The following is a 13,992-nucleotide window of genomic DNA, read 5'->3' as shown; positions in this document are numbered from 1 at the left end:
CATGCAAGTAGCATCCATACAGAAGGAGATAAATTTAGTTTCTTGCATGGTAATCATAAAATGAAGTGCTTTCACGAATTTACCTTCGTATATACTAATATCCAAAAGCATCACTTGAGAAGCTGGGGCTTACCTGCTGTTCTGTATAGAGGGCAGTGTGAGAACGGTGTGGGGAGGAGACTACAGATGGCAAAAATCTACAACAGAGATTGAAACTGTTCTAATATTTATTTCTTGTCCACAGGAAGAAATTCACAGTTCTGTGAGAAGGGCTAGGGATCTCTACCAAAAAAGTCTCAGCATCCTCACCAAATCATAATCCCCGAGATTGTTGGGGAAAGCCATTTCAATTAAACTGAATGTAAAACTGCTGTAGGCTTGCAATGTAGATACTATGCCCTAACACATACAGGTGAGACTGCAGTGAGATGACCCGGCTGTACCCCAGCTGCAAGGGGGAGGGAGCGGGTAGCGTAGATTCCTGGGTACACAGTCATAGCACTGTCTCCAACCTCGGATCCAAGAATCCAAATTTTCCTGTGGCCCCCCCCAAACTCTGTCTAGGGGCCACAGGATTGCTCCCTCCCAGGCAAAACTGGTGCAAGCTATAAGCCAGATACCCATAACTCTGATATGCAAAGTTCCCTGCTGGCTTGTCCTGAAAGAAACATTTGTACTAATAGAAACAGCTCAGGAAAGTTTCATATGGTGAAACTAATTGCCTGTAAACTACTATAAATGGAACTTGTGAATGTTATAGTAATAATAACAACGCTTTGTATTCATTGTTCATATGTACAAATCCAGTGTTATTTCTATACCTTTGATGCAGAATTTTCTTGCTGCGAATATACAGTTTCTTGTAGGTTGTTGAAGAGTCCTGCCAGGGTAGCTCTGTGGCGTGCCTGAGACAAGCGCCTTTTGCCTACTTGTGGCTCTGAATTCTGCAGGTGTGTTTGGTACTTAGGGGTCACTCTGACATATGGGATGCTGCAGTCTCCAGATGTCTCCATCAAAAGCTGTAAGACAATACCATTCCACTACTTAAAAAAGTAACTCTGCATTACCAGCGATGAGTGCAACAAAGTAAACATATTTTAATTAGATAGTTCCTAACACTTGAAACTCACCACTCCTGACTTTACTCATGTTTACTATCACTAAGCAATCAGAAACTTTTTATGTTATTTGTATTCAGGTGATACAAAACACACGAGCTGTCCCCACCCCCCAAGGAAAATACAGCTGTACAATAATGGAAATAATCCAAGCACTTTTAATTCATTGCAGTGGGTGAGATATAAGCTCAGCTCTCCAACTGAAATAAAAGAGAAAGTACTCAACTCTGCTGGATTGTGTATGTCCAATGTTTTGTTTTGTTCCTACTACTTGTTCCTCAGTGCTGGAATGCCTACTGCGGTGTTAAAGCACAATTACTCATACTGATGGTGTACTAGCATATTTCTGATCTGTTATCCTTGTAACATAATTGCATTCTATAAATATGCTGCTCCTGTAGATTGTTCCAGCCATAGTGATGTAGTGAAAGCAAGGATGGTGCAACGGTTAAGGTACTGGACTGGGACTCAGGAGATCTGGGTTCTAGTCCCCACTCAGCTGTGAAGCTCACTGGGTGACTGGACCAGTTACTGATTCTCAACCTACCTCCCAGGGTTGTTTGTGAGGATAAATCGGAGGAGGATCATGTAATATGCCTTGGGCTCCTTGGATGAAAAGGTGGGATATAAATGTAACAAATAAATATAAATAAATAGCATGAACACACGTATGCTCAAAGCCATCAGACGCAGCAGGGAGGAGTGTAGTGCCAATAGCGGGGAGAAAGCAGCTCAGTGAGTCTGTTGCCACTCATGGTCTGTATCAGGGCTGAGGAACGTGTGACTAATGTTGGACTTCAACTCTCATCAGCTCTAGCCAGCATAGCCAAAGGTGAGGGATGCTGAGAGTTGCAGTCCAACACATCTGGAGGGCCATACATTCCCCATCCCTGGTCTATACTGAGGGATGACCAATGTTTCAAGGCATGTACCTTGTATCCCAAACTGAACTTCACCATGTACATGTGAGATGTGTTATGTACACAAGAACCGTTGCTATGGGAAGCTTAGAGAAGATTGTCCCTGATGTCCCTCTCCCCACATCTATGGGTAGATCTGTCAGTGCAACATGGCACGGCCAAAGATGTCATTAGTAACAACAACAATTTGAAGTCAACTATAATAAATTATAACTCTAGGTGGAACATTCAGGAGCAAATATATGCATTTTAGTTTTGTGAACCTTGACGCATTATTAAAAATATAATAAGATTTAAAGGCACAAATAGCTTAGAGTTCTGGGCTACTTGGCATAAATCTCTCTGCGCAAGCTTTGTTTATGAGAAAGGTGATTCTCCATTTGGGTGTCCAAAAGACAGGCTGTGGCCATGGTCAGCTTCTTGTAAGAGTCCTGGCAACATTCACTGAATTGGGGCTGCTGGAAGGTAAGGACCATGTAGGATCCTAGGGCTACCAAATGCCCAGGAAAAAAAAAAAAACATGGCCAGCCTACTCTTAAGCATTAACAGCCTCCTGATGTGCACAAACCAACTTGGAGGTGAGCAAATCATAATGGGGTAGGGGTGTACGAAACACTTAACTGGTTCCGCCGGGGCCATCCGCGGTGGCGGGGAGGCACTCCATCCCCCCCCCCCCGGAATCCTCCCTGGCTGGTTCTGCTCCATGGTGACTCTGCAGAGCCGCTGGCTGCGGCCAGCCGCAACTGGACCTTCATCCGCTGCTGGGCTGCGGCCGCCATTTGCATCGCTGCCATAGCCGTGATAGGCTACGTATATATTTATGTAGCCTATCACGGAAAAAGGCAGGAACGTAAATGGCGGCCGCTACACCATTTGCGTCCCTGCCTTTTGCCGTGATAGGCTACATAAATATATACATAGCCTATCATGGCTACTTCAGGGATGCAAATGGCGCCCACTACGCCATTTGCGTCACTGTGTTAGCCGTGATAGGCTACATAAATATATACATAGCCTATCATGGCAAAAGACAGGGACATAAGTGGTGCCCCTGCGTTAGCTATGATAGGCTACGTAGATACTTACGTAGCCTATCATGGCTTGGCAGGGATGCAAATGGCGGCTGGTGTAGCGGCTGCGATTTGCAGCCGCAGCCCAGCAGCGGCTGGAAGACCACCTGGAGCTGCTGTTGCCAGATAGGCTCCGTCCCGGGGGAATTCCATGGGGTGGCGGGGGGGATTGCCCCATTCCACCACGGACTCCGGGGGGGGGGGCGGATTCTAAAGAATCCGGCCTTACTGGAGTCCGTGGCGGAATTATCCAACATCCCTATAATGGGGTGGATCCAGGCTAAGTTGGTTGCACATAGCACCCACTGAAACTAAATTAATGATTAAATCATTACTTAATGATTTAAGTAATAACTAACTTTCCACATTTGTTTCAGTGGGACGTGTGTGCAACTAACATAGCCTGGATCTAATCCAAAGTCTGCATATTAAGCTGCTGTTAAAGGCAAAGCTATAACAGCTGTTTAAAAAGTTGGCAACCCAATGGGAGATACCAGAGACAACAGTCTGAAGAACAGAGCAGGGTCAAGGTAAGCTGGGAAATAAACTGGGACTCCCATTCTGTTGACTGCGCAAATACAGGATGTCATTTTGGCTTGGCTTGAATTAGTTCCAAGTACACATGCTTAGGACAGGAGCATGAATCTATTTCGTATCCTAAGAACAGTACAAGGAGCTTGGGTGGAGGGAGTTCATGCCTCATTGCAATACAGAGCTATAGTAAGTTCCTCCCATCCTAGGACAAAACTACCCAGAACTTAGGCCTGGTTCATTACTTACTTCTCCTCCTTACCTTCTTTCACTGTCATAACACTTAAATCTTGAAATTTGTTTATATGTGAGTGACTGGCTGACCTTGGAAGCTATTCACAGGCTCAGAATTATTCCTCTTTCAGGGCAAACTGTTTAAAGGCCCCACCCCACCCCATATTTTTCCCACAGTTGCCCAACTACTGTGAATAGGGATGTCCTGATGAAACACTTGGAAATCGAGGTGGCCTATTATATGCAAAAAGTGCAAATGATTATGAGTTTTAATTCAACTGTGTGGGAAAGACCACAGACTCCTCCCAGTTCTGCAAATCTGTGTGTAAAGCCTGCTGAAATTAATGCAATAGACTTATTAATTTGTGAAAAGAGAGGTATGGGTCTCAAGTGCCAAGGTGGCATGTCAGGAAAAGAATACAAGTGCCCCTTTATAACTTAAAGCTTCCCTGTATAGCCCTCTGGCTTCTTATTCCCCTTCTCAGTGACATATCATTGACAACTTATTGATGGGGAAGGCTATGAGGCTCAGCCCCTCCATGTATATAGTTGAACATAACATTTCTTCAAATGGAGACGGTCCTACTGAAATTGATATCAATAGGACTTACTTCTGAGTAAGCAGGTGCATAAGAATGGGGATTTTTTTAAAGTTTGGGGGAGGACCATAGCTCAGTGGTGGAGCACATGCTTTGCATGCAAAAGGTCCAAGGTTCATTCCTTGCTATTTCCAGGTAGGGTTGGGGTGGAAATGCCTGTCCAAAATGCTAGAGCCACTGCCAGCTGCAGTACACAAACCTTGAACTTCCAGATGTGTTGGACTTCAACTCCCACAATTCCTCAGCCAACCTGGGTGATGCTGGGAATTGTAGTCCTGGAGAGCACCAGATTGGGGAAGGCTGGTGCATACAGTAGTGAGCTAGATGGACCAATGGTCTGATATGGTGCTTCATAAGAGCCATACAAGATCAAACCAAGGGTCTATCTAGTCCAGCAATCTGTTCACACAGTGGGCAATCAGCTGTCGACCAGGAACCCACAAGCAGGACAGAGGCACAACAGCACCCTCCCGCCCACGTTCCCCAGCAACTGGTGTACATGGGCTCACTGCCTCCAGTACTGGAGGTAGCACATAGCCATCAGGACTAGTAGCCATTGATAGCCTTCTCCTCCAGGAGAACCACTGGTGTACTGAAAGCAAATTACAGAACGTTTGTCATTTTCTCAAGCCTGCTTTGCCTCTATTTTTTTAAGCCTATTTCCCTCCTGACTTCAAGATAAAAACAAGTTGAAGCCTGCTGTTTCTGAAGATATCAATATTCCCACCCACCCACCCACTGCACTGTTCTGCAAATACCTACCACAGTATCTACGCAGCCATTCACCGGAGTCTCCGGCCAGAGACTTTCCCCCCTTTAGCTGAATTTCACCGCCTTTTTCTAGGCTTCAGTCTGCCTGCCCGAGCTTCCTTAGGGGCGCCAACACCTTCCCCACTTTATGCCCCCAGTTCTTGCTCCCAGCTCTTCTCCCCCTTTACAGGCTCGTCCCTAGGACACAAGAGCAAGAGGCTGCACGCTTCTCTGCGGAGTACGCCTCATACAGACGGTGCTTCCCAGCACTCCCGCCTATTCCTCCGTCTCACCTTGCACAAAACAGCCAGCCACGCAACTCCCACCCACCCGCGTCTACCTCTCCACGCGCTCTCGCCACAGCACTACCCTAGCGGCGCAGGGCAGAGAGCACCAATCGGAAGGCAGGAGGCGTCGCCAGCAGCCAATAGGAAAGCTCTGGCGTTAAGCAAGATTCTGAAGGAGCGGCTGCCGGAAATGGCAACAAAAACGCGGGAAAGAAAAAGCAGAAGCGGAGGGCGGCAGGAAAGTAGGAAGGCAAAGGGTGGGGAGTGCGGGCAGCGATGAAGAGGGGGACGGCACGGAGGAGCAGGCTGCGCGAGGAGTTTTTAAAGTTCTGGGGAGGAACCAGCGTTTACTTGCATGCCACTTAGCACAGGCAAATATTAATACATGGGATTGTTATTGTAGTAAGCCAGCCTTCCTGGTGGGTTGGCCTACAACTCCCAGCATCCCCTGGAAGGCAACAGGTTGGAGCAACTGGGCGCAAGGAGAATTGTGTTCACACGGACATGAGGCTGATGGCTGTGCCTTGGTTATTGACCTGAAATTGGGACCCGATATAAATGTGTTGAGTGAGCAATCAGAACCTACATGCACAGTGTTGCACGCACGCACTTGGTGGCTTGTTTATTAATCACTTCACCTGCATGTGTATAGCGGCTGAGGGTCCAGTCCGAGTTAGACATCGGGCATATGTAAACTCGCCCACTTCTTGGTCGCCAAGGGGCATGTTTCAGTTGGACTGGAAGGAATAAAAAGACGAACGTTTGTCCACATATAAAGAGCCTCGTGTGGTGCAGAGTGGTAGGCGGCAGTATTGCAACCGAAACTCTCCCCACGACCTGAGTTCGATCCCAGCGGAAGCTGGGTCCCGGGTAGCCGGCTCAGGTCGACTCAGCCTTCCATCCTTCCGAGGTCGGTAAAATGAGTACCCAGCTTGCTGGGGGGAAAGGTAGTCACGACTGGGGAAGGCAATGGCAAACCACCCCGCTATAGTCTGCCATGAAAACGCCAGCGGAAGCGGCGTCCCTCTAGGGGTCAGTAATGACTTGGTGCTTGCACAGGAGGAACCTTTCCTTGTCCACATATAGGCAATTTAGCAGGACGCAGTTTAAACAAAAATTACCCCCACCAAGTGATGATAGCCCATTTGTCAGGGAAATACTAGAAGACTAGTACCCAAGCTTACACTCAATGAAGTAACTCGAATAACTACAGTTTTGTTGTTTATTCATTCAGTTGCTTCCGACTCTTTGTGACTTCATGGACCAGCCCACGCCAGAGCTTCCTGTCGGCCATCGCCATCCCCAGCTCCCCCAAGGTTGAGTCAGTCACCTACAGAATATCATCCATCCATCTTGCCCTTGGTCGGCCCATCTTCCTTTTGCCTTCGACTTTCCCTAGCATCAGCATCTTCTCATTATGTGGCCAAAATACTTCAGTTTTGCCTTTGGATAATAAAGATGCAATCCATGGAGACTACAAATACCAGCATGCAGTGGGGCAACCTGTTCTGACCAATTCTTGAAGAATTTTGAGATATGTAGGCTAATGCTTTGTCTCAAAAAGAAGTGGTTGTGATCTGTACAGAGCCTAGCAAATAGTTAACACCAGATAAACATCGACGAAGTATTAACTATTCATTGCTGTTTTATTCTAGAAAGTCAACAGAATTTTAAATGTAGACATAATGAATATGATTTATTGGTGACTTATGAGGTTTGCTCCAATTACGTTGAATAGGATGAATGAATACAAAAACGCGTAGCAACTTGGCACAGAAGGCAATGACGTTCACTGTCATGTTATTTCATGGAGCCCTTAGCTTTGCTGTCATTTCAGCGTCAAATTCTGGGGTACACTTCGTTTCTAGAAACACATCGAGGCTGACCTCAGCAACTCCTGTACTGGTGGAAACACAAGGAAGAGTCTCGTGGCACCTTAAATACTAACACGTTTATTATTTGTGGCATAAGCTTTAGTGGACTAGAGTCAATTCATCAGATGATGCTATCATATATACAGAGTCGTCGGCTACCATTCTGGAAATCGTATTGGTGGCGTTATTTTCCGCTTCCACCATCCTAGCAGTACAATCCTATTTCTACTCAGAATCAAGTCCCATTGAATTCAGTGGTGCCTACTCTCAGGTAAATGAGCATAGGATTGCAGCCTAAACTGTGATCCTATGCTGGCTGGGGAATGTTGGGAATTGTAGGACTTTTTCAGTCTAAACATGCGTCCTACGTTTCTTTGAGGTGGATGAGGACGTGGTCTATAGGAAACTTGACTTAGATGTTGGAAGATGTACTGCTATGGGTAACACCATACGGAGAGTGTGGGAAAGTAAAATATGGTAGCGTGATAGACAGGAAAGTGGGATGAAAAAAGAACATTCTAATGAAAGAGAAGGATTAGTCCTTAGTAGGGCACTATCGACGACAGGGTTGGACGTACTCAGATTTTACACGGACAGTGTGTGCTAATGGCAAACACTTGGCTAAATTACCAAGTTAATTGGGACATCTGGGCTTCATAAAACCTGAAATCTCGAGATGCGTGCTAAGATCGTGAGTTCCCGTTAAAACATCGAATCTTCCCACTCGCCCTTCCACTCTTGGCCAGTGGAACCTGGTGGCTCCGATGCCGGTGGGGCTTTTAATCCATTTTGGGTTTCAGTCAGAACCAGCCCGAACTCTGACGGAGCTATCCAAAGTGCTGGACCTATTTTGGGGCCAGCCCCCACCGCTCGTGGACACACATCGGGGCCGTGCGATCTGCCTTAACGCGCATATCCAGCCGTGCAAAACACCAACGGGAAACCACAGCCCTCTCCCTTTTAAAGGAAAAAATAAAAGCAAATGTGACGACTGTTGTCACGAAACCCCGGTTCTAGTAACAAGCGGGGGAGGCCGGAGCGTGGCGGAGGGGAGGAAGAGCCGAAGCAGGGAAGGGCGGAGCCAGGGAGGGATTGGGGCGGGCAGCGCGTGGGGCGGTGCACGGAGCTGGGAGCGCCCCTCCTCCCAATTCCCCGTGACCCGGCGGCGCGATGGCGGCTGCGGCGGAGCGCACGGATGAGCTGGTGCGGGAGTATCTGCTCTTCCGCGGCTTCACCGGCACCTTGAAGCAGCTGGATGCGGAGATCAAGGCGGACAAGGAGAAGGGCTTCCGGGTGAGGGTTGCGGGGAGCCCTGCCAGCAGGAGCGGGGTGGCGGGCGGAGGCAGAGATGCTCGGAATGCGGAATCGAGATTAGCAGCTCCCGCGGCCCGCCTTTCTTTTGCACTCTCAGCCCAGCCCTGCACGCACCTGTAACAAACAGTGCGGCTTGTGCAAAGGGGGGTTGCGCCTGGGATTCCGAGTGCGCAGGCCAGTGCTGCGTTGACAGGACAAGGGCTGCTGGCTAGATAGGCCTGCCTTTTGGTTGCGATGCCTTTTGGACTCAATTCCAGCTAGTCCAAAAGCAACTGATCTCACGGAGCCCCTTGCAGGCGCACGAGTACCTCGATTTAAGCAGGGCCCTTCTTTGGAGCCAGACCTCGCCCCGCAGTGCCGGGGCTCAATAGCTCCGGAGCAATTGGACGAGGAATGACGAGGAGAGCGTGTGAGCCTGGACCGATTTTTTCCCTTTCCCCAGCTGAATAATTGCACTAGTCCTGATGCATCTGGGGCTCCTGATAGGGTGACCAGTTAGGTTTGAATCGTGGCACTGTCTCTGTTTATGTGTAATATGCTTTCAAGGAGCCTTAAAAAACTGGAGCTATTAACAATAAAATCCAAATAAAACAATCTGAAATATCAGCTCAGACAACTAATCCAGTTAAACTACTAATTTAAGCCATTTTCCAGCAATTATAGGTACTCCTGATTTTCTTTGCATGTGATGCTCTGACCTGGATTCCTGCATTGAGCAGGGGGTTGGACTCGATGGCCTTGTAGACCCCTTCCAACCCTACTATTCTATGATTCTATGATAATCTAAGGGTGCAATCCTATACAAGTTCAGACTGAAAAAACTCCTTGTCTAAACATGCATAGGATTGCACCCTAAATCTTTTCTTAAGATTACCTTTATGAGATGCCTTTCCAGTTTGATTGAAATTGCCCAAAGCTGCACTGGTGGAGACTTAACAATTTCTGAGTGGACCAGCATTAGGTTCTTGGTTTATGCTAAGTTTCCACTAGCAGATGCATCTTTCAGAAACACAAATATCTCTTGCACTGAGGTGTCTGCTCAGCGTAATAATCTGAAACCATTGATGCTGTGCAATAACGGTCCTCGATAATACGGTATGTTTGGTGGGAAAATAACATAAGAACCTGGCTGGATCAGACCAAAGGCTTATCTACTGCAGCATCCTGTTTCCCACTGTGGTCATCCAGATGCCTCTGGGAAGCCTGCAAGCAGGACATGGGGGCAACAGCTGTTATTCCCTAGCAACTGCTGTTCTTGCTACCTCTGATCCTGGAGGTAATATATAGCTATCATGACCAGTCACCATTGATAGCCTTCTTCAGGAGTTTATCTAATCCCCTTTCAGAGCCATCTAAGGAAGCTGTGGCCATCTCCATAAATTAAGTTGCAATCCAAATAAATAAATCCTATGCACACCTAACCGAGAGTAGGCTCCACTGAATAGAGTGGGACTTACTACTGAGTAAATATGTCTAGGATGTACTTTAGGTAGCAAGTTCAGGAAAATATCTGAGGCTGATAAAATTTTTGAAAAGTAGGGCATTTTTTTTAGGTGGAATTGTGGTGCTGCTCATCAGCGGTGGACAACAATTGGGGGAATTTGGATTATTCTTCTGGTGTTATCCACATGCTGGGCTTTGAATATTCAGGAGGTACATAGTGGATTAGATGGATAATAACAAGCCTGTTGAAAATATGTGGTGTGTCATTTCTTGTATCATGGACTTATTAATTATAGTTTGACAGAAGAGTTGAACCATGGCCCTTCCTCAGCTGGATATTTTATACTCCCACCTTGGGTCTGATTTCATTGTGTTTACTCTCTGGTTGTACAAAAGTACTGCTTTGGCATACTTACTTCATATCAGTCTGTCTGTCTATGTAGATCTGATCAACAAAAATGAATCACGTTGTACAACACATTGGTTACCATAAAAGTCATGGGAAGAATGGAATGAATAATATAGTCCACTCCAACCATTAGCTATACAGCGGGATGTCCTGTTCCTAAAGCTTCCTGGACAGATAATTGTCCAAACTTTCTTTAATATCTCCTTATCTTGATTCTTCTACTGCCTGCCTTAGGGTGCAATCCTATGCATGTTTAGACAGACAAAAGTCCTACAACTTCTAGCATTCCCCAGCCAAACAGGCATACGATTACTCCCTTAATGTATTGCTGAAATCAGGGGTGAGGTACCTATGGCCTTCTAGATGTTGTTGAATTATAGCTCCCTATATCATAAGAACATAAGAGCCATGCTGGATCTGGCCAAAGGCCCATCTAGTCTAGCATTCTGTTCCCACAGTGGCCAAGTAGATGCTTATGGGAAGCCCACAAGGAGAACATCAGTGCAATAGCATCTTCTCGCTCATGTTCCCCAGCAACTGGTATTGAGAGGCATACTAGTAGGTATAGTTAGCCTTATCCTCCATAAATCTGTCTAATCTTTTAAGCCCATCCCGGTTGGCGACCATCCCTACAACTTGTAAATTAGTCTCTGACCATTAGCCATGCTGGCTGGGGCAGATAGGAGTTGGGGCCCAACACCATCTGGAAGGCCATGGGTTCCCTGTCTGTGGTTTAAATACTTAACATTTCTCTTGGTAAATGCCTAATCTAAATCTTCCTCCCTGTTAAACATATTTCATGACCAAATCCTAGTGGGTGAATAATTGCCCTTCTCCATTCCAACATCTTCTAAAGCAGCTTGTCCCAACACAGTGCCCTCCAGATGTGTTGAACTACAGCTCCCATTATCCCTAGCCAGCATGGCAAATATGTCTCGAGGACACCAGATTTGGTTGCTGGGGCATGCTGGGAATTGTAGGACTTTCTTTCTGTCTAAACATGCATAAGATTGTTCCCTAAATAATACAAAGGACTGGATCTGAATGCTATGTTTAAATGCTTTAATTTTCCGTTCCTATACTGTCCATGAAATCACGATTTCATGTGTGACTAAAACTTTACATTAATATATTTGCTTTTATTACTAGATCATGACCCGTCTGCAGGGCTGTAGAAGGAGTGGCCAAATTTTATTGCCATGTCCCACCTCATTTGTGGATGCCCTCTTCCTCCATTTTTTCAGTTTCTCCAGGACATGAAATCCCATCATCCCACTGGTCCATATATCCAAGTCCTTTGCTTTCATTCTATTACTAAAATTGACTACCACACAAATATACTTCCAGTTAGCTTGGTGGTATGGTGTCATCCCAAGTCCATGCTCATTGAGTTTTTTATGGTTTTCTTCACCGTGCTTCTCTTCTTCTTCTTCTTCCCTCCATTCTCCCCTGATTGAAGCAACCCAGTGTAGAAAGTCAAGCTCATATTTCAGGATTAAGAGCTTTGAATTGTAGAGGCAATAAATTGGGAACTGGAAAGACAGAGTGCTGAGCTAGGTCAGGAGTGGGGAACGTCAGGTCTGCAGGTCAAATCCAGCTATCCTAGGGGCCTGGTTCCCCCTCCCAGGGTTCCACAAATGACCCCCTTTCCCTTTTTCTACCTCCTTTCTTCCAACCACCAATTGTTTGATGTTCCCTGACTTTTGCAGAGTTTTTTCCCCATTCTAAAAGGTTGAAATGCCTCTCCTAAGTCTTAGTTACTGGCAGTGAGAGTTTTAAACTGAAACATGCTTATATTTTTGTCTCCACCCCTTTGGCCCTGCCCATCATTGGATTGTGGCCCTCAAGAGCTTCTACAAAACTGAATTTGGCCCATGGGTTGAAAGAGGCTCAACACTGCTGAGCTGGATGGACTGTGGAAATCTGAGCCAGCACAACAATTCTTGCAGTGCCTTCAGAGAAATTAGATTGTCAAGGATGGCTTTAGCCTTGTTTTGAACGAGGATAGAAATACTCTGTTGAAACCAGTCTTCTTGTTTTCAGCGAGTCCCCCAAACAGTCGGTGATTAAAAAAAATGGGTCTGGGTGTGACAAATGGGAAGTATCAGTCAAATCTACATTTATAGCACCTTTTCCAAGCCTTACTTCTGTAACAGAAATGATTGACTGCCTGGAAAATCTTGGTCTAGTGTGCAAGACTTAACTCACTGCTTCTTTTGGGTTTCTTTCTCTATCTTCAGGTGGATAAGATAGTGGACCAACTTCTGCAGTTTATTCAGAGCTATGATCTGGCAGCCCTTCGGGATTACTGGAATTACCTTGACAGGCGCCTTTTCAGTCGATTGGAGGATGTGTACCGGCCTACGGTGAACAAGCTGAAAATCAGTTTATACCGCTACTACCTCGTTCACAGTGTGCAGGTCTGTGTCAAGCTGGTAGCCTTGCTTAAAAACACTGTGGCTTTGTTAAAAAGAACAAATATCTTGCCTACTAAAATGCTGTTCGCATCTTTCTTTTCCGGCAGTCGTGCTGTTTGTTGGTGAAGGGACCCCTATGACACGACTGGGCTCAGAACACACTGAGCAAGGAAAATCTGTCTATATTTGGAGCTGCTTCTGCAGGAGAAAGAACGGAAATCTGAGCCTCTTTCTGTTTTCTATATTTTAGACAAGCCGGAATGATAAGACACAGGAATTCTTTCTCAAGCAAGCCTCCGAACTTCAGAACCAGGCTGAGTGGAAGGACTGGTTTGTTCTGCCTTTCATCCCAAACCCAGATGCAAACCCAGCCTTTGCCACGTATTTTTCCCGCCAGTGGGCAGACACGTTCATCGTTTCTCTGCACAACTTCCTCAGCGTCTTATTTCAGTGCATGCATATCCTTTGTAGGTGCAGAAGAATTATGCCAAGACTGTAGCAGCTGTATCCTATGTGCGTGCTCTCTCTTTCTTGCTAGAGAGCCATAATTGGCTTTTTGCTAGATAGTTCGGTAGGGAGTAATTGTGTAGCTTGCTCTTCTGGTTTAGCTATGCTTTCTGCAAGTTACAGATTCATGTCTTCTGGTCTTTCAGCAGCTGATGATCCTCCACTCCACCTTGCTAGAACTATATGTTAAGGAGCCCGTGACCTGGTCTATTTGTACTTCTCTAGAATATAGCTCTCAGAAACAGATGTACCGTAACCAAATCAGCCGGGTGAGACACTTGTAGCCAAAAGCTTGGCTGATGTTAATATAAATTGACATGTGACATTCAGCCCAATCTTCACCTCAGGCCCTTTGTCTTCAGGGCTCACAGTTTCCCTGCCTCCAGAGTTTCCTTTTTTTGTCTGTTTGCTTCCTCCCACCAGCACACAGTTATTCTAGTCACTTGGCCCTGTGTGATTTTTTCCCTGCCAGTCGCCATATCTTTCACTTTTCTCACACAAACTGCGCTGTATTTCATT

General features: G+C 46.2%; 2 protein-coding genes across 7 annotated transcripts in view; one reads left to right on the top strand and one right to left on the bottom strand.

Annotated features, from left to right (window-relative positions):
- Nucleotides 1-5,560, bottom strand: part of STRA8 (stimulated by retinoic acid 8) — a 39,315-nt gene extending 33,755 nt beyond the window's left edge. For 4 of the 6 annotated variants that reach the window (XM_084810123.1, XM_084810124.1, XM_084810121.1 and 1 more), the window contains exons 1-2: nt 5,235-5,560; nt 822-1,019 (exon numbers count right to left, since the gene is read on the bottom strand). In XM_084810123.1, coding sequence (XP_084666249.1) covers nt 822-1,013 — 192 coding nt within the window. In that variant the 5' untranslated portion in view covers nt 1,014-1,019; nt 5,235-5,560. The remainder of the gene's footprint in view (nt 1-821; nt 1,020-5,234) is intronic. The other 2 variants (XM_084810122.1, XM_084810126.1) reach the window with 1 other exon arrangement.
- A 2,979-nt stretch (nt 5,561-8,539) lies between these two features.
- Nucleotides 8,540-13,992, top strand: part of WDR91 (WD repeat domain 91) — a 30,610-nt gene continuing 25,157 nt past the window's right edge. The window contains exons 1-3 of the mRNA XM_084810119.1: nt 8,540-8,676; nt 12,790-12,969; nt 13,217-13,424. Of these exons, the coding sequence (XP_084666245.1) occupies nt 8,554-8,676; nt 12,790-12,969; nt 13,217-13,424 (511 nt within the window). The 5' untranslated portion in view covers nt 8,540-8,553. The remainder of the gene's footprint in view (nt 8,677-12,789; nt 12,970-13,216; nt 13,425-13,992) is intronic.

This window comes from Heloderma suspectum, chromosome 7 (genome assembly GCF_057233095.1).
Source record: "Heloderma suspectum isolate Gila_16-S chromosome 7, 16-S_ref, whole genome shotgun sequence".
Classification (NCBI taxonomy): domain Eukaryota; kingdom Metazoa; phylum Chordata; class Lepidosauria; order Squamata; family Helodermatidae; genus Heloderma; species Heloderma suspectum.
The sequence above is the reverse complement of the archived record's forward strand: the minus strand, read 5'-3'. Positions and strand labels throughout refer to the sequence as shown.